General features: G+C 33.5%; 2 protein-coding genes across 2 annotated transcripts; one reads left to right on the forward strand and one right to left on the reverse strand.

The window, feature by feature from the left end:
* Positions 1-345: 345 nt before the first annotated feature.
* On the reverse strand, positions 346-3,063 carry LOC149182298 (pectinesterase inhibitor 10-like). The gene is made up of 2 exons (XM_089414518.1): positions 3,051-3,063; positions 346-704 (listed from the first exon to the last, which is right to left on the reverse strand). Exons 1-2 carry the CDS (start codon positions 3,061-3,063, stop codon positions 346-348), a joined length of 372 nt encoding a protein of 123 aa, XP_089270644.1.
* Positions 3,062-18,930, forward strand: LOC149182299 (uncharacterized). Its single transcript, XM_089414519.1, has 5 exons — positions 3,062-3,202; positions 3,313-3,399; positions 3,564-3,680; positions 3,781-3,906; positions 18,883-18,930. The coding sequence occupies exons 1-5, from the start codon at positions 3,062-3,064 to the stop codon at positions 18,928-18,930; spliced, it is 519 nt and encodes a 172-aa protein (XP_089270645.1).
* Positions 18,931-19,755: the final 825 nt, after the last annotated feature.

Raw genomic sequence — 19,755 nt, forward strand, 5'->3', positions numbered from 1 at the left:
AATCAATTATAACTAACTTTATATCAACATAGCATATAGTTTACAATTCAAAATATGCTAAATTTCGCATAATGTGAAAGGTACTGAAGGCGAGAAACCTCTAATACGCAGATTCTATTAACATTGAAAATATATATCAAGGGCCATCAAAGAACTCCGTGAGGGCTTCTGCTGTCAGACATCGAGCTCATATATCAACCTAGCATATAGTTTACAATTCAAAATATGCTAAATTTCGCATAACGTCAAAGGTACAGATGGCGAGAAACCTCTAATACGCAGATTCTATTAACATTGAAAATATATATTAACCGACATCAAAGAACTCCGTGAGGGTTTCTGCTGTCAGACATCGAGCTCAAATTCTTCTCCAGTGGCTGCGAATTTGTTGACAAGGGCAAGGGCATTACTGATTAATTTACTCACTTTCTGCACGCGGGGCGTGACCATGGCCTTAACCCTCCCACTGGCAGGCTGAAAGCCGTCGAGATAGGAGTCCTCGTTGGTGAGCGCCGCGCTCATCCACGTTTCCACGTTGCTCATCTGAGCCTTGAACGTGTTACGCCTCAAGTGCTTCAGCTCCACCAGAGATTGATGAATCTGGCCCGTGGTGTCCCCGAAATCCTCAATACAATACACAGTTCGAGGGTTTGCATGATTATCGGATGGATCAAACCCTTGATTGGGCCTCTTGACGCATTTCCCTCCCCACAAATTTATTACTTTTTAAAATACTTAAGTTAAATCAACACAATTAAATTTTATAGAGAGAAATTAAAAAAATTGAAATATAAATTGTTTTTCTATTTTTTAATTAATTTTTAAAATTATTTTATTAAAAAATTTATAATTTTAAGTCGTTGAATTAACACAATATTTTACTAAACTAATTAATAAATATGTAACATAAAATATATTTGAATTACTGAATCTATTAATATACTATTTATTGAATCAGTAAACTAACTAATAAATCAATTTTTGACAACTTTATCCTCTCCCGGTGAAACTAATCCTCTCTCACATTGATAACTTTTTCATAAAGGGTATCATTATTTGCTTCATTAGATGTCACGAAGACAAAGTGAGAAAGGATACAGTTAATGGAACATATTTTCGATATTGGGGGAATGCCTTTTTATTAAACAATGGGTATTTTATGCTTTATGAGCATACTGAGAATGAGTGTTGTTATTTCTTCGCAGAGGCATTGCAGCTGATGTTACATCATAATTTATTCAACTCTCAGCTCAAACCCAGAGAAAATATCGATGTTTCTATGTCCAGGATTGAAACCGGAAACCTTTCCGTCGAGATGCTTTTAATGAGTTTAATCAGGGAATCTTGTCATCATATTTTTCAATTCATTTATATTCCAAAGATGCATCACATTTTGTTGGCCCAATCAAGGGTTGCCTCATAAATGGATTTAGATTTTGTAGTGTCTTTGACTAATTCTACTTTTAGTCACTGCATACAAATCAAATGCGTTCAGAAGTCAAATTTTAGTCAAATATCATATCAGAGCTTACTGGGCAGTCCAAGTACCAGTGGTAATTAGGCTGGGACTTGTATGACTGGTAACAATAAAAGGTCAAAATTATAATGTATTGTAACAATGGTGACAGCAATTAAAGTTTGGCATTCTCATCAATTGTATATAGTTGTATAACTAAAACCAGAAATAACGTGAGCCTGTTAATTCCATCTAATTGATTGCGTTTAGAAACTCTCTATACACGATTTCATTGAGTATACTATTCTACTTTAGTTTGCTTGAGGTCACTTTTTCTTTTTAAGATTTGTTTTATGTAAGAATTTTTCAACAGAGTTCATCATTCTCATACTTGTCTCACTACTTATGGAGAGCCTGCCATAATCATTCTCTATTTTATCATGTCCTTTTATTCCTAAGCCTTGCTATTATATTTTGCAGTTTATTTTTATTTCGAAAGAGATTTTTGAGTCTAGAAAAGCACATACGATTTAAATTGTTATACTCTGATAAGCTTTGTTATTGCGTTTTGAACTTTATTTTTATTTCTAAAACGGTTTTTGAACAGCTATAAACTGATACGCTGTGCTTGTGGAATGTAGCATGCATTTTTTAAATTTCTTTAAATAATTTGTTAGCTGTGTCTGAAAATAATAGTATTTTTGTTGTGCCGGAAAGTAGATTCACGGCAGGTAGGTAGATTTTCCCAACGGATGAAAGTTTCAAATTTTATCATGAAACTAATTAATCTAAATTACAAATGGAAATAGGAAGAAATGAGAGTTGACATTATTTACATTAAATATTAACACTTTAGATATTCAGACTAAAATCAGTTGATGAAAGCACTTACAGACTTTGTCCTTGCCGGATGTGCAACAGTGACCACAAAAAAATAGATATGAATATTGATTTTTATTTTAATGTGTTTTTATGATGTTTTTAACAACATTGTTGTTTACATATTCATTTATAAGGAAGTAAGAAAATGGAGGAAATTAGACATGAATGGGAGGTAACTATCAAAGGCACCAAGCAAGTGTTCACTTGTCTTGTTGGTGGCTGTGTGGGGAATTTGATTCGATCTAAGCTATCTGGCCTTAATCATCATCGCGCTACCACCCACAATCTCCCACCAATTCCTCCACGTCACAGAGGTCGAGAAAGAGATGCAAATGCTACATGGGCGGTCAAATCAACAAGTGCAGTTAAAAGGCAAAATGCCAAAATACAATATGACTTAGATGCAAGGCTATGTCGTGCACGACAACAAGCATATAAAAGATTTGTCAATGAAGAAATTCTTTCAGCTGTAAGTATTTATAAGTATTTATTTGTATATGATTTTTTATTAATATTGTCAATGAAGAAATTCTTTCAGCTGTAAGTATTTATTAGTATTTATCTGTATATGTTTTCTATTAATATTAATTTATTGTTGTGGACTAAATTCATTGAAACTTATTTTCACAGTCAGTTGTTACATTTGATCAGCTTAATGACACTTCAGAGCAAAGGATTTGTGAAAAAATTCAACGTTGGGATCAGAGTCTACCTCGTAGACGCATGGAGAAAATGAAGCGCATAGATATTGCTTTAAAAGGGAAAGCAAGCACTGAGGTTCCCGATGATGTGGGGGAAGAAGGATCAGATGGGCACAGCCATATATTAAACTTTGATGAAACCAATCAGGACAATGACAACACAGTTGAGTCCATTTTTTTGCATATATTAATTTTTTAGACATTTTAACATTAAATAATATTTATATTTATTATAATTGTATACCAATTTCTCATTGTTATTGATATGCATAGCCTAATCAACAAAATTCCCCAAATTCAAGCCACCAACCATTGCGACGCTCACCTAGATTTCAAGGTTTTCAAGGGGTTACTGGGCCAGTAAGTTTTTAATCCATATAACCTATTCCACCGAAAATATTAATATATAAATTGTTATGTTTTACCATAATGATGGGATGAGAAATGGATGTTCTGTATTATATATCATTATCTTTGATTTTTTTTATTATGTGCGTGTGTGTTATTTCTTATTTATGGTGCAGGTGTTCCCTTTGGAACCATCACAATCAATGAAAACCCCTTGTAGAAGCCTTAAGAAGAATGGAAATGAAATGGTTCAAATGCTACAACCATCTTCATGTCCAATGTCACAATGCAAGGTAAGACTATATTTATTTATACTCTTATAATTTTATCATATTTTTACATTTAATTCTTTTTGATTCACATACTTATATCTATGTATAATCTAATGTTCAGAGTAATGAATATACATCTCCTAAAACACCTTTCCACATGTATGATGGTGGACATGATACTCAGCAAAAATCACATTCTCCTCAACCATTGCGGCATTCACCTAGACTTCAAGATAAATTAAGAGAGGTAAGTTATATACTACATATCTTAGCTCATAATAACATTGACATATTTTTTTATGACTAGTTAATGCATTTTCTTTTCATATTCGTTACATGTTCACCATATTCTCATTATATCTATATAGATTTTGATATTTATTGATAGCTAGTCAATGAAATGTCTTTTCATATTCGTTACATGGTCACCATATTTTCATTATATCTATGTGGATTTTGATATTTATTGATAATGTTTTAATTTCCACAGAAAACAAAAAAGATAAATGTTGATGCTATGGTTAAAAGGACCAAAATCACGCCAAAGGACTTGAAAGCACGTGGGTTCAAGTCACGCAAACAATACATAGAGCATATATGCTCAACTAGCATTGCTCTCACTAAACCCACTAGGTTTGCTACTTTGAAGGCTAAACATTCCAGCAAGTTTAAATGACTTAGGCTACAATAATATAACTTTAGCCATTGTTTTATCTATAAAGGGGCTACAAGGACAGTTTCAATATATGTAATCTTTGTATTCTTTAGACTTTTTAATACATCATTTTTTTTTCCAAAAATTGTTTCTAGGTGCTAAGTATGTCTTTAAAATGTCAACATCATAAAGATTTTAAATATATTTGCATGATATTCCTCTGAAGTACTGCCCTTCACTAGCTACGTTTGCCCTTATCTGTCCAACTTTATCCTAGCTGCTATCGCATCAATCCAAGAAACAGTGAATCCGTGACTTTAAAGGCGAAATAATGCACACAAATATATACAAAGGAATAAAAACAGGATAATATATTCCTGAACGATTCAGTGCTCAGTCTCCTGGCATCCTTATCAAAGCATAATTAACAAAATCTAATGTTATTAATTATTAATGCAGTAAACCGCTCCAAGACGTCATTATCTCCATATGTGACCGCATTTCTGAGCACCCATTTCAATCATCCCTCTGCTCACGTAGATAGTTTCTGGTTATGTTAATAGGTGTGATAGGTCTTCATAATTTTAGTTTTAAAAAAGAAAAATAATAATGTTGTAGATTTCAACTATATATTTGTTAATTTTTAGTGGTGTATTTTAGAATAAGTTTTTCCAGAATTTCCATTCTTTAAAGAAAAATTATGAATGTTATAGATTTCAACGATATCTCTGTTTACATTAATCTAGTTATATGAATAGGTGTAGTTTAATTTAGTTATATGAATAGGTGTGATTTATTTCTACTTTAAATTTTTAGTGTTTTATTTGGTTTATTTTAGAATACATCTTTCAAAATTTTTATTTTTTAAAGAAAAAATATAAATACTTCACAAAGATGTTGCAGATTTCAATCTTATCTTTCTTTTTCTTTCTTTTTTTCCCTTTTTTTTTCGTAGTTGGTTTTAGTGCAATTTTTTGGATTTTCTAGTGTGAAATCCGGTGGAAAAATCTGAGGTGAAATCTTGATTTGTGCTATTTAAACTAGTTTTTTTAACTGTATATAGGGACTCAGCACCCTAGAAAACCCCTAGGGCACTTCGTTTGCACAAGACTACCCATCTAGCTTGTGATTTCAATAAATTTCTGCTAGATTTTAGAGAAATTTGACGGAAAAAACCCTAGGGCACTGCTATTGCACAGGATTTACCATGAAGCTTGTGATTTCAATAAATTCCTCCTAGATTTTAGAGACATTTGATTAAAAAAACCCACCATTTCCAAATTAAGGGGGGGTTCAAAATAAAGTAGGCCTATCTGATCTAGTGTCTCAGGTGATTGGGCCTTAATTTGTCATTTGGTGCCACTAATAAATGTGATGACAAGGAAGAAGGAAGTGATTCTCTTCATTCGATTTGGCCGAGGAGAACCACCTAGGGTCTTGTTATCTTTTCATTTAGTAGGTTGTTGAATATTCTATACAACCTGCTATGTCTGGCACACAGAACAAAGGCTTTTTGTCTCTAATTGTTTCGATGATATGGTAATTTTTCTTACCGTTTTTTATGCAGCCTTATACAGGTGCATTGGTCTTGGTATAGCTATCAATGTTTTCCCAACGTCATGGAAAATATGTCTTTTTGTATATGTTCACAACTAAAACAGGTGCATATAAACTCTGGTTATATGGTCGCTTTTAGGTCTATATATTTTTTGGCCGGCCCATCGGGAATTTTTTTCTTTGAGATCACACTTACACCTTGTTGGCTAGGTGGTGTAGTATTATGGTTATGCAGAACATATTGTACATTGAATATTGGCATATGTAAACTGGCTTTTTATAGTAAAAACATGTTTTTTCTTTCCTGAAAAAAAGACTAATGTTATGTTAGCATCATCATGTCAATGCAATAACAACTAAGTTACTATTTCCTGCTACTTTTGTCCGTGAAATTTGAAATTCATCGGATTTCAAGATACATCGAACTATCAATTCAAATTCGTCTTTTATATTTGGTTCATCTCATTTCCATTAATTAAACTCTTAAATTTACTCGTATTTTCACTATTTTAAAGGAGAATTTGTTGATATTTGTTTAATTCTTATAATTGTAGGAATGTATGGTTCAAATTATGCTTTATGGGTCGAGGATCAAAGGTTTTCTTCAATAGTTAAACTATTTTTTTGATATTGTTGCTCAAAAGGTTACATAGTAAGTCTCGCCCGAAGAGAAATTGGAATATTGTTGCAGTGGAAATTTGGATCAACTTGAATCACAATTTGTCCATTCATACATGCACCTGTATAAAGCATCTAATCTATGGTTTTGTAGATTGATAGATAACTTTGTGATGTGGACAACCTCGTTGAATCTCCAATTTATTCGCAACCCATTAACACTCACGTACTTTATTTGTTTAATTCTTATAATTATAAAAATGTATGGTTTAAATTTATGCTTTATGGGTCGAGGATCACATGTTTTATGTAATAGCTAAACTATTTCTTTGATATTGTTGCCTAAATTGTTACATCGTAAGTCTCGCCCAAAAAGAAATTGGAATATTGTTTCAGTGGAAATTGGGACTGACTTGAATTGCAATTTTTCCATTTATACATGCACCCACAATGTTATAACAAATATAAATAATCCAAACTATGGTTTTGTACATTGATGGATAGTTTTATGAGGTGGACAACCTCGATGAATCTCCAATTTATCCACAAGCCATTAATGTTTACAATCAACTTATATATATTCCTAAGTTTGTTATAAAAATAAAATATAAAAACTAATATAATATATTTCACTTATAAATTAATATTAATTTACATTTAATTTTTTTTTGTCTTTTTCTATGTGGTTTATGTTCTCGGAGATGAGTGACCACTATGTTCACATAATAGTTGTAATAGGAAGATCTACTCAAAAGGATCACTTTCTGTTGACTCAATCACAAAGTCTAACCCCAGAGTATTGAGAGAAATCAACTCATGACCTCTCAATAACAAAGATGCCTTAATTAGAGAAGCTCAACAAACTATATTAACCCTCAAAGCTATATAAAATCTATTTATATATACATAATTAAAATTTATATATTTTTATTATTTATAAAATTATATTAAATATATATCCTCTCAAATTTAGGCTAAATTTTTACTTTTAAAATTTTAATTAAATTACAATCTCACAAAAATTAGCTAAATTCCAATCTCACGAAAATTGAACTAAATGATTTATAATAATAACAGTGCACTACAATGTAATCATCAACTTTCATTGATTCCCATCAAACCAATTATATTGGACCATTTCGGAATATTAAACATTGTTAATTTGCAAATATTCCAATCGCAAAATAATAATATGTAATTGATTCTTTATTTTCACAATCACACAACATAATGGTTTTTTTAATATTCAACCATTAAAACTTATAATTCAAAATAAGCTAGCTTTGGCATAGTTTAATTATTAAGTTTCCAAAAGTATGAACTAGTTCTCACATTTGAACAAAGACTGCAAAGTAGCTATCTTTACTTAGTTTAAATATAGTTAAATTAGAGTAAAAAACAATAAAAACATATCACTTTCTATTAATAAAAAGTACAATTAAAATAATGAGATATTTCATGATTGCATTATCTATAGCTACCCAGAGATAATACGAACTCTATTTATGAATGATTTTTTTGTAAGCTTTAATATCATATTTGTTCATATTAATCTATTGTCTGTATAAAATTTTATGGAAAATTTATATTTTTTTCATCAAAAAGTAAAGGTGCCTTCTAAAAATGCTAACTTAGTTTAAATATAGTTAAATTAAAATATATGTTATTTGTTAAATATGTTATTTCTATTATTAATCCGTACTATATACATTATTAAAGTAAAGGACAATAAAAGAAAGATTGCAATTGATAAATGTTTCATGGAATTTAAGGTTTTCATCACCAACACCATCCATGCATGTGAAGGGAAGATTATGGATAGATGGAGAGGAAATTTTACAACAATCACACTTGGTTATTAATGTTAAATGGTGATAACTAATTTAATTTTGTGTTTTCCCCAACATCTAATTTTAGTTACAACTTTAATGTACTAAAAAAAACCATTAATAAAATAATGAAAATTATCTCCGCGTTATTGTTATTTTCTCCTTGCATTTAATAGAACTACTTCAACCAAAAGAAAAAACAAAAAACAAAACCTAAAGTTTAGAGGATCATTAGTTGTGGGTTTGTTATCGAGGTAGGATTCTCCTTAAAACAAATAGTATCAATATCCCAACGTTATAATGGGAGTTTTGTTCCAAAAATATCTCTTATCTTGGCCATAAAAACAAACAATATCAATGTCCAAGGTTATAACGGAAATTTTGTTCCAAATAATCTTAATCTTAGCATCATTACATCCTCGTTACAAATAAATTCAATTATTTAGAATTCATAATATTTGATAAGACTGAAACTATGCCCTAACTCACTTATAAATAATGATTAATTACGTTAAATATTAATTCTTTCCAAAAACTAAAATATAAGAATTACAATTAAAAGATGTTGTTATTAGTTGAGATATAGTTCCTACTTTAAATTTATTTTTAAATAATAAAGTAAAGGTATAAAAGTTATAATTTTTTTATAAAAAGTTTATTTAGAAATTTTGTAAATTATTTATTTTTAATTATTAAAATAATTTTATAGAAAGTTTATTTAATTTTTTGTAAATTATATTTAAGCCTTGGGTTGGAAAAAATATAATAATTATTTTTTAATTAATATAAAAATTAATATTTAAAATATTAATATTTAATAAATCTTATTTTATTATAAAACTAAACAAGTTTTTTGTGTTATTGAAATTATGGATATGATTATGTATATTATATATATGGATAAGTATTATGAAAGTAAGAGGTTTCTTAAAATTATTTTTCACTTTATTCAAAGTCACTTTTTGCTCAAGCTAAAATGACATAATATTTAATGAAAAGTTTTGCCGTGATAAAGAAATATGAAGAAGAATAAAACTAAGATATTATAATGATGAGATTAACTTGAATTTCTAAAATCAAAAGTCATTCCTTGTCTTAATTAGTGTGAAGAGGAAAAAAAGGAAATTAAACATGTTAAAATATGAATTAACACTAAGATATTATAATGATGAGATTAATCAGAATTTCTAAAATCAAAAGTATCTCCTTGTCTTAATTAGTGTGAAGAGGGAAAAAAAAAAGAAATTAAAAATGTTAAAATATGAATTAATTCCCAAAACATATTCAAATAAATATGTTTGTCACTTTTATGAATCTAAAAAGATAGAAGATCAAAAATATTCTCTCTTATAATATCCAACCTAGAATTAAAATTAAATCTACATTTTAAAATATGTGTCATGCTACTCACATTCTTAATTTTTTAACTCAACAAAACTATGATGTTAATGGAATTTTTTGAATACTTTTTAGACAATCAACAAAAGTAAAATATTTTTAATACATTTTTAAGAATTAACAAAATTATGTTAATGTTGGAATATTTATGATAATTTTTAAACATGAAAATAAAATTGTAAAAAATGAAATACCTTATTAATTTTTTTATTTTTTTTTTCAGATCTCATTTGTCATTATCATATTGTTTTAATATCAAACAAGGATAAACATGATTTAAAAAAATAAAGATAAATTAAAATAAGATTAAAAATAAATATAAATTTGAACTTACAAAATGTTAATTAATTTTTTAATATTTAACAATAAGGGGAAGGTTCGTTTAAAGTGTTCATGGAAATGTATCGATTAATCTTACGAGGTAAGCATGCTATATGTGTGTGTGTGTGTGTGTGTATAAAATAAAATAAAATGTTTTGTGAAATGAGAAGTTCTAGATAAAGAGATCATATAATAGCATGCTTTAAAGCAAGTAAGTTCCTTATGATAAATGGAAGATCCCTAACTATAACCACTTCTATAAAAGATAATGGTATCTAAAATCGATTAATTAATTGATACAATAAAGAGAATATGAAATATACTTTCAAAGTATTATATCAATTCAAGCCCTTGGTACATGGCTTACATATATATAGCAATTGTAGAGAGTATTCATTATGTTGAAGCTCCGGTTATATCTCAATTTTACATTCATTTCAAGATTGATGATGGGATGTGTATTTCCACTAGCATTAAAAGTATTTTTCCATATGCATGAGCTAAGTGTTATCACCACTTATGAAAGAAAGAGAAAATACAATAGAAATTATTTGTCTTTATTGTTTTTTATTTCAATTTAGCTATATTTAAACTAAAAGGCAGAACTAGCTACACTAGCGACTATGTAACACTTGTTTTTCATGTGTTATAATTTCTATAATAATAATTTTTAAAACATTTTATTTATTTTTAATCATTTAAATTTGTATTTAAAACAATGTTTTCCGAACTTTGAATTCTTTTAAACATGGTTTTGTTTTTGTTGAAATTATTTTACGGGAGCATTGTTTAATTTTATGGTTATATAAAGTCAATGTTCTTGATACTTCCCCTTGAGATTCACCCAAAAGTGCTTGGGAGGAGGTTAGAAGGTATAAGTTTGGACTATTTAAACCACTTTTAATCCTTTAGGCCTGCAATAAAATGATTTTCTACAAAGCTGAAAATTCATTATAAGGTCTTGGGGTCAAAACCCCTTGGGTACGCAACATAGAAATTTGTTTCAACAAAGAAATATATTTATAAAGGGTTGAAATAACTAAATCCATGCTATATTTTCAAGATATAAACTTAATAAATAAATCTGAGCTAAACCAAGGCAAATAAAATATATTTGCTTGTAAAAGGGAGCTTTGTTGAGTGAAAATATGCAAATGAAAGTTTGCTACAGCTATATCTTCCTGCACATCTGCACACATAAACTAGATATACTCGTGTAAATGTGGCAAAATAATCTTAAAAATAGATATATCAATTCCTTGGCTGTGATAAATACTTAAGCTCTTTTTCTTCAAGGTTTACTAGCGCTATATATGATAGGTAAATTGCAGTAAGCTAGTAATAAAAATATAAAAGGAATTTTTTTAAAGAACTTTTAAATGATGAAATGGTTGAAGGGTGAGGTTTTACAGTTTCTGTTTAAGCTTACCAATTTGCAGAGTTGCGATCACAACCTTTTTTTTTTGTTGATTTTCCCTTTGAGACTAAAGATGAGTGGGGAGTTGGGGGCAAGATTATCCCCCTCTTTTAGCCTTGGACAACCTACAAGAAAATTCAACCACACTAAGAGGATCTACTCCTTTGAGATCCCCCAACTATAATAGCAACACTAGTGTCGATAGCTCACAAATGTGAAGGGAGATTCCCCCCTAAGAGAGCTTGTCCAACACTTGGAAAAGAGTACTTTTGGCAACTAGCAAATTGTGAGGTGAAGACCTGGGCCTTGACCTCCCCTTCCACATGACCCTCTACAGACTGTTGTGATACTATTGTGATAGCTTAAGTATACCTGCAACTTAGTCCTTAAAAGCACAAGATTGTAGGAAAAAACCAAGAAGAAAAGGCATAGAAGATCAACTCAATGCATAAGAGAGTATTTTCACAAATAGTTTCTTTGTATTATCGCGTCAAAATCATCTCCTACTCAACAACATTTACTAGAGGAAGACATGCGCATATCTTCCGTATATGTCCAATTTCCGTATATGCGCACATCTTCCATATATGCATAGTTTCTGTATGTATGCAATTCCTATATTCGGAAGATATGCGCATATACGGAAATTGGGCATATCTTCTGTATATGCCAGTTTCCGTATATGCACAATTTCTGTATATGGAATCTGTGCATATACGGAAGACATGCGCATGTCTTCCGTATATGCTCAATTTCCGTATATGCGCATATCTTCCGTATATGCCCAATTTCCGTATATGCGCATATCTTCCGTATATACGGAAGACATGCGCATATCTTCCGTATATGCCCAATTTCCGTATATGCGCACATCTTCCGTATATGCACAGTTTTCGTATATGCGCATGTCTTCCGTATATCTTCCGTATATACGGAAGACATGCGGGAAGATATACGGAAGACATGCGCATATCTTTCGTATATGCCCAATTTCCGTATATGCGCACATCTTCCATATATGCACAGTTTCCGTATGTGTGCAATTTTTGTATACGGAAGATATGCGCATATACGGAAATTGGGCATATCTTCCGGATATGCCCAATATCTTCCGGATATGCCCAATTTCCGTATATGGAATCTGTGCATATACGGAAGATATGCGCATACCTTCCGTATATGCCCAATTTCCGTATATGCGCATATCTGCCGTATATGCGCATATTTCCGTATATGCGCACATCTTCCATATATGCACAGTTTCCGTATGTGTGCAATTCCTGTATACAGAAGATATGCGCATATACGGAAATTGAGCATATATGGAAGATATGTGCACGTCTTCCGTATATGCCCAATTTCCGTATATGGAATCTGTGCGCGCATGTCTTCCGTATATGCTCAATTTCCGTATATGCGCATATCTTCCGTATATGCCCAATTTCCGTATATGCGCACATCTTCCGAATATGCGCATATCTTCCGTATACACGGAAGAAATGCGCATATCTTCCGTATATGCGCATATCTTCCGTATATGCCCAATTTCCGTATATGCGCACATCTTTCGTATATGCACAGTTTCCGTATATGCGCATATCTTCCGTATATACGGAAGACATGCACATATCTTCCGTATATGCCCAATTTCAGTATGCGCACATCTTCCATATATGCACAGTTTCCGTATGTGTGCAATTCCTGTATACGGAAGATATGCGCATATACGGAAATTGGGCATATCTTTCGTATATGCCGAATTTCCGTATATGCCCAATTTCCGTATATGGAATCTGTGCATATACGGAAGATATGCGCATACCTTCCGTATATGCCCAATTTCCGTATATGCGCATGCCTTCCGTATATGCCCAATTTCTGTATATGCGCATATTTCCTTATATGCCCAATTTCCGTATATGCGCATATTTTCCGTATATACGGAAGACATGCGCATATCTTCCGTATATGCTCAATTTCTGTATATGCGCACATCTTCCGTATATGCACAGTTTCCGTATGTGTGCAATTCCTTTATACGGAAGATATGCGCATATACAGAAGATATGTGCATATACGGAATATATGCGCATGTCTTCCGTATATGCCCAGTTTTCGTATATGCACAATTTCTGTATATGGAATCTGTGCATATACGGAAGACATGCGCATGTCTTTCGTATATGCTCAATTTCTGTATATGCGCATATCTTCCGTATATGCCCAATTTCCGTATATGCGCATATCTTCCGTATACACGGAAGACATGCGCATATCTTCCGTATATGCCCAATTTCCGTATATGCGCATATCTTCCGTATATACGGAAGAAATGCACATATCTTCCGTATATGCCAAATTTCCGTATATGCGCACATCTTCCATATATGCACAGTTTCCGTATGTGTGCAATTCCTGTATACGGAAGATATGCGCATATACGGAAATTGGGCATATCTTCCGTATATGCCCAATTTCCGTATATTGGGGTATTTCCGTATCTGGAATCTGTGCATATACGGAAGATATGCGCATGCCTTCTGTATATGCCCAATTTCTGTATATGCACATATCTTCCGTATATGCGCATATTTTCCGTATATACGGAAAACATGCGCATATCTTCCATATATGCCTAATTTCCGTATATGCGCACATCTTCCATATATGCACAGTTTCCGTATGTGTGCAATTCCTGTATACGGAAAATATGCGCATATACGGAAGATATGTGCACGTCTTCCATATATGCACAATTTCTGTATATGGAATCTGTGCATATACGGAAGACGTGCGCATGTCTTCCGTATATGCTCAATTTCCGTATATGCGCATATTTCCATATATCCGGATATCTTCCGTATACACAGAAGACATGCGCAAGTCTTCCGTATATGCCCAATTTCCGTATATGCGCATATTTCCATATATCTGCATATCTTCCGTATACACGGAAGACATGCGCAAGTCTTCTGTATATGTCCAATTTCCGTATATGCGCATATATTCCGTATATGCGCACATCTTTTGTATATGCGCATATCTTCCGTATATACGGAAGACATGCGCATATCTTCCGTATATGCTCAATTTCCGTATATGCGCACATCTTTCATATATGCACAGTTTCGGTATGTGTGCAATTCCTGTATACGGAAGATATGCGCATATACGGAAATTGGGCATATCTTCCGTATATGCCGAATTTCCGTATATGCGCATATACGGAAATTGGGCATATCTTCCGTATATGCCCAATTTTCGTACATGCTCAATTTCCGTATATGGAATCTGTGCATATACAGAAGATATGCGCATGCCTTCCGTATATGCGCATATCTACCGTTTATGCGTATATTTCTGTATATGCGCATATCTTCCGTATATGCTCAATTTCCATATATGCGCATATTTTCCGTATATACGGAAAACATGTGCATATCTTCCGTATATGCGCAATTTCCGTATATGCGCACATCTTCCATATATGCACAGCTTCCATATGTGTGCAATTCCTGTATACAGAAGATATGCGCATATACGGAAGATATGCGCACGTCTTCCGTATATGCCCAGTTTTTCGTATATGCACAATTTCTGTATATGGAATCTGTGCATATACGGAAGACATGCGCAGTTTCCGTATATGCACAATTTCTATATATGGAATCTGTGCATATACGGAAGACATGCGCATGTCTTCCGTATATGCTCAATTTTCGTATATGCCCAATTTCAGTATATGCGCATATCTTCCGTATAAACGGAAAGCATGCGCATATCTTCCGTATATGCCCAATCTCCGTATATGCCCATATCTTCCGTATATACGTAAGACATGCGCATATCTTCCGTATATGCCCAATTTTCGTATATGCGCACATCTTTCGTATATGCACAGTTTCCGTATATGCGCATATCTTCCGTATATACGGAAGACATGCGCATATCTTCTGTATATGCCCAATTTCCGTATATGCGCACATATTCCATATATGCACAGTTTCCGTATGTGTGCAATCCTGTATACGGAAGATATGCGCATATACGGAACTTGGCATATCTTTCGTATATGCCGAATTTCCGTATATGCCCAATTTCCGTATATGGAATCTGTGCATATACGGAAGATATGCGCATGCTTTTCGTATATGCCCAATTTCCGTATATGCCCAATTTCCGTATATGCGCATATTTTCCGTATATACGGAAGACATGTGCATATCTTCCGTATATGCCCAATTTCCGTATATGCGCACATCTTCCATATATGCACAACTTCCGTATGTGTGCAATTCCTGTATACGGAAGATATGCGCACGTCTTCCGTATATGCCCAGTTTCCGTATATGCACAATTTCTGTATATGGAATCTGTGCATATACGGAAGACATGCGCATGTCTTCTGTATATGCTCAATTTCCGTATGTGCGCATATCTTTTGTATATGCCCAATTTCCGTATATGCGCATATCTTCCGTATATACGTAAGACATGCGCATATCTTCCGTATATGCCCAATTTTCGTATATGCGCACATCTTTCGTATATGCGCATATCTTCCGTATATACGGAAGACATGCACATATCTTCCGTATATGCCCAATTTCCGTATATGCGCACATCTTCCATATATGCACAGTTTCCGTATGTGTGCAATTCCTGTATACGGAAGATATGCGCATATACGGAAATTGGGCATATCTTCCGTATATGCCAAATTTCCGTATATGTCCAATTTCCGTATATGGAATCTGTGCATATACGGAAGATATGCGCATGCCTTCCGTATATGCCCAATTTCCGTATATGCGCATATTTTCCGTATATGCCCAATTTCCGTATATGCGCATATTTTCCGTATATACGGAAGACATGTGCATATCTTCCGTATATGTCAAATTTCCTTATATGTGCACATCTTCCATATATGCACAGTTTCCGTATGTGTGCAATTCCTGTATACGGAAGATATGCACATATACGGAAATTGGGCATATACGGAAGACATGCGCACTTCTTCCGTATATGCCCAGTTTCCGTATATGCAAAATTCCTGTATATGGAATCTGTGCATATACGTAAGACATGCGCATGTCTTCCGTATATGCTCAATTTCCGTATATGCTCAATTTCTGTATATGTGCATATTTCGGTATATGCGCATATTTTCCGTATACACGGAAGACATGCGCATATCTTCCATATATGTCCAATTTCCGTATATGTGCATATCTTCCGTATATGCGCACATCTTTCGTATATGCACAGTTTCCGTGTATGCGCATATCTTCCGTATATACGGAAGACATGTGCATATCTTCCGTATATGCCCAATTTCCGTATATGCGCACATCTTCCATATATGCACAGTTTTCGTATGTGTGCAATTCCTGTATACAGAAGATATGCGCATATACGGAATTTGGGCATATCTTCCGTATATGCTCAATTTCTATATATGGAATCTATGCATATACGGAAGATATGCGCATGCCTTCCGTATATGTCCAATTTCCATATATGCGCATATCTTCCGTATATGCCCAATTTCCATATATGCGCATATTTTCCGTATATACGGAAGACGTGCGCATATTTTCCGTATATGCCCAATTTCCGTATACAGCTTCCATATGTGTGTAATTCCTGTATACGGAAGATATGCGCATATACGGAAATTGGGCATATACGGAAGATATGCGCACGTCTTCCGTATATGCACAATTTCTGTATATAGAATCTGTGCATATACGGAAGACATGCGCATGTCTTCCGTATATGCTCAATTTCCGTATATGCGCATATCTTCCGTATACACGGAAGACATGCGCATATTTTCCGTATATGCCCAATTTCCGTATATGCGCATATCTTCCGTATATACGGAAGACATGTGCATATCTTCCGTATATGCCCAATTTCCTTATATGCGCACATCTTCCATATATGCACAGTTTCCGTATGTGTGCAATTCCTGTATACGGAAGATATGCGCATATACGGAAGACATGCGCACGTCTTCCGTATATGCACAATTTCTGTATATGGAATCTGTGCATATACGGAAGACATGCGCATGTCTTCCGTATATGCTCAATTTCCGTATATGCGCATATCTTCCGTATATGCACATATTTCCGTATATGTGCATATTTTCCGTATACACGGAAGACATGCGCATATCTTCCGTATATGCCCAATTTCCATATATGCGCACATCTTTCGTATATGCACAGTTTCCGTATATGCGCATATCTTCCGTATATACGGAAGACATGCGCATATCTTCCGTATATGCCCAATTTCCGTATATGCGCACATCTTCCATATATGCACAGTTTCCGTATGTGTGCAATTCTTGTATACGGAAGATATGCGCATATACGGAAATTGGGCATATCTTCCGTATATGCTCAATTTTCGTATATGCTCAATTTCTATATATGGAATCTGTGCATATATGGAAGATATGCGCATGCCTTCCGTATATGCGCACATCTTCCATATATGCACAGTTTCCGTATGTGTGCAATTCTTGTATACGGAAGATATGCGCATATACGGAAATTGGGCATATCTTCCGTATATGCTCAATTTTCGTATATGCTCAATTTCTATATATGGAATCTGTGCATATATGGAAGATATGCGCATGCCTTCCGTATATGCCCAATTTCCGTATATGCACATATCTTCCGTATATGCTCAATTTCCTTATATGCGCATATTTTCCGTATATACGGAAGACGTGCGCATATCTTCCGTATATGCGCACATCTTCCATATATGCACAGCTTCCGTATGTGTGCAATTCCTGTATACGGAAGATATGCGCACGTCTTCCGTATATGCCCAATTTCCGTATATGCACAATTTCTGTATATGGAATCTGTGCATATACGGAAGACATGCGCATGTCTTCCGTATATGCTCAATTTCCATATATGCGCATATATTTCGTATATGCCCAATTTCCATATATGCGCATATATTCCGTATATGCACATATTTCCATATATGCGCATATCTTCCGTATACACGGAATACATGCGCATATCTTCCGTATATGCCCAATTTCCGTATATGCGCATATCTTCCGTATATACGTAAGATATGCGCATATCTTCCGTATATACGTAAGACATGCACATATCTTTTGAGCACTAGGATTGCATAGATTACACAAAGTAAATTTACAATTTAACAAGTTTTTGATAAATCAATCTCAAATGACCCAAAAAATACCCGAAAAAAGAGCTAAAACATAGAATAGTGGTAATACTTAAAATGTTTTAACCAAAATAAATTATATTTTCAATTATTGAAATATTTTAACCGAAAAATTTTAATTTTCAAGGTATTTTATATGATAAATACATATATATTTTAAATATATGTAATATGTATATATTTGACAACGAACAGGGAAAAGGAGAAGGATCGGAAAACGATGAGAGGGAATTCCAAGGTTAATAACAAATGAACAAAACAAGGCTCTGATGAGGGCAGTAACCATGGAAGAGGTAGAATAGATCGTGATGAATATGAGCAAGATCAAGGCACGAGGACCGGATGGATATACGGTGGAATTTTATCAGGCAGGGTGGCATTTTCTAGGAAAGGAGGTCTTGGAGGCTGTAGAGGAATCAAGAATGAAGCAAAAGATATGGCCTGGTATAAATTCGACCTTTTTGACCCTGATCCCTAAGAATAACAATTCGGAGGAGGCGCAAAGTTTTCGGCCAATAGCACTGTGCAATGTCATCTATAAGATTATAGCCACTCTGATAGCGAAAAGGTTGAAGCCATTACTCCCGAATATAATTGCACCAGAGCAAACTGGCTTTGTGGAGGGTCGCCAAATACTTGACGAAATAGTAGTTACTCAGGAAGTGATAGACTCCTTAAAGACGAAAAAGCAGAGAGGGATGATGATGAAGTTTGAATTGTCAAAAGCCTATGATCGGTTGAATTGGAATTACCTCAGAGCGATTCTTGGAGCATATGGATTCGATAATAGATGGATTGAATGGGTCTACAGTATGATCTCAACTTCGAATTTCTCAATTCTGGTAAATGGTACACCAACGAGTACTTTCAATGCAACAAGGGGAATCAGGCAAGGAGACCCTATTTCTCCATTCCTATTTATAATGGCAGCGGAGGGTTTAGGAAGAAATCTCATAAAAGAGCTAAGGGAAAAGAGAATTAAAGGCATAAAACTATGGGGAAACTATCTGCCCATCACACACCAGCAGTTTGTAAACAATGTGATGCTATTTTGCGAAGTTTCAGTCA

Source organism: Pinus tabuliformis, chromosome 3_2 (assembly GCF_031772625.1).
Source record: "Pinus tabuliformis cultivar Carrire ecotype Pingquan chromosome 3_2, CPIR1, whole genome shotgun sequence".
In the NCBI taxonomy this organism is placed as follows: Eukaryota; Viridiplantae; Streptophyta; class Pinopsida; order Pinales; family Pinaceae; genus Pinus; species Pinus tabuliformis.

Coding starts and splice junctions, on each gene's coding strand:
- LOC149182299 (XM_089414519.1), top strand. CDS start 3,062: ATGGAGAAAATGAAGCGCATAGATATTGCTTTAAAAGGGAAAGCAAGC. Junction 3,203..3,312: donor ATCAGGACAATGACAACACA/GTTGAGTCCATT, acceptor TGATATGCATAG/CCTAATCAACAAAATTCCCC. Junction 3,681..3,780: donor GTCCAATGTCACAATGCAAG/GTAAGACTATAT, acceptor TCTAATGTTCAG/AGTAATGAATATACATCTCC.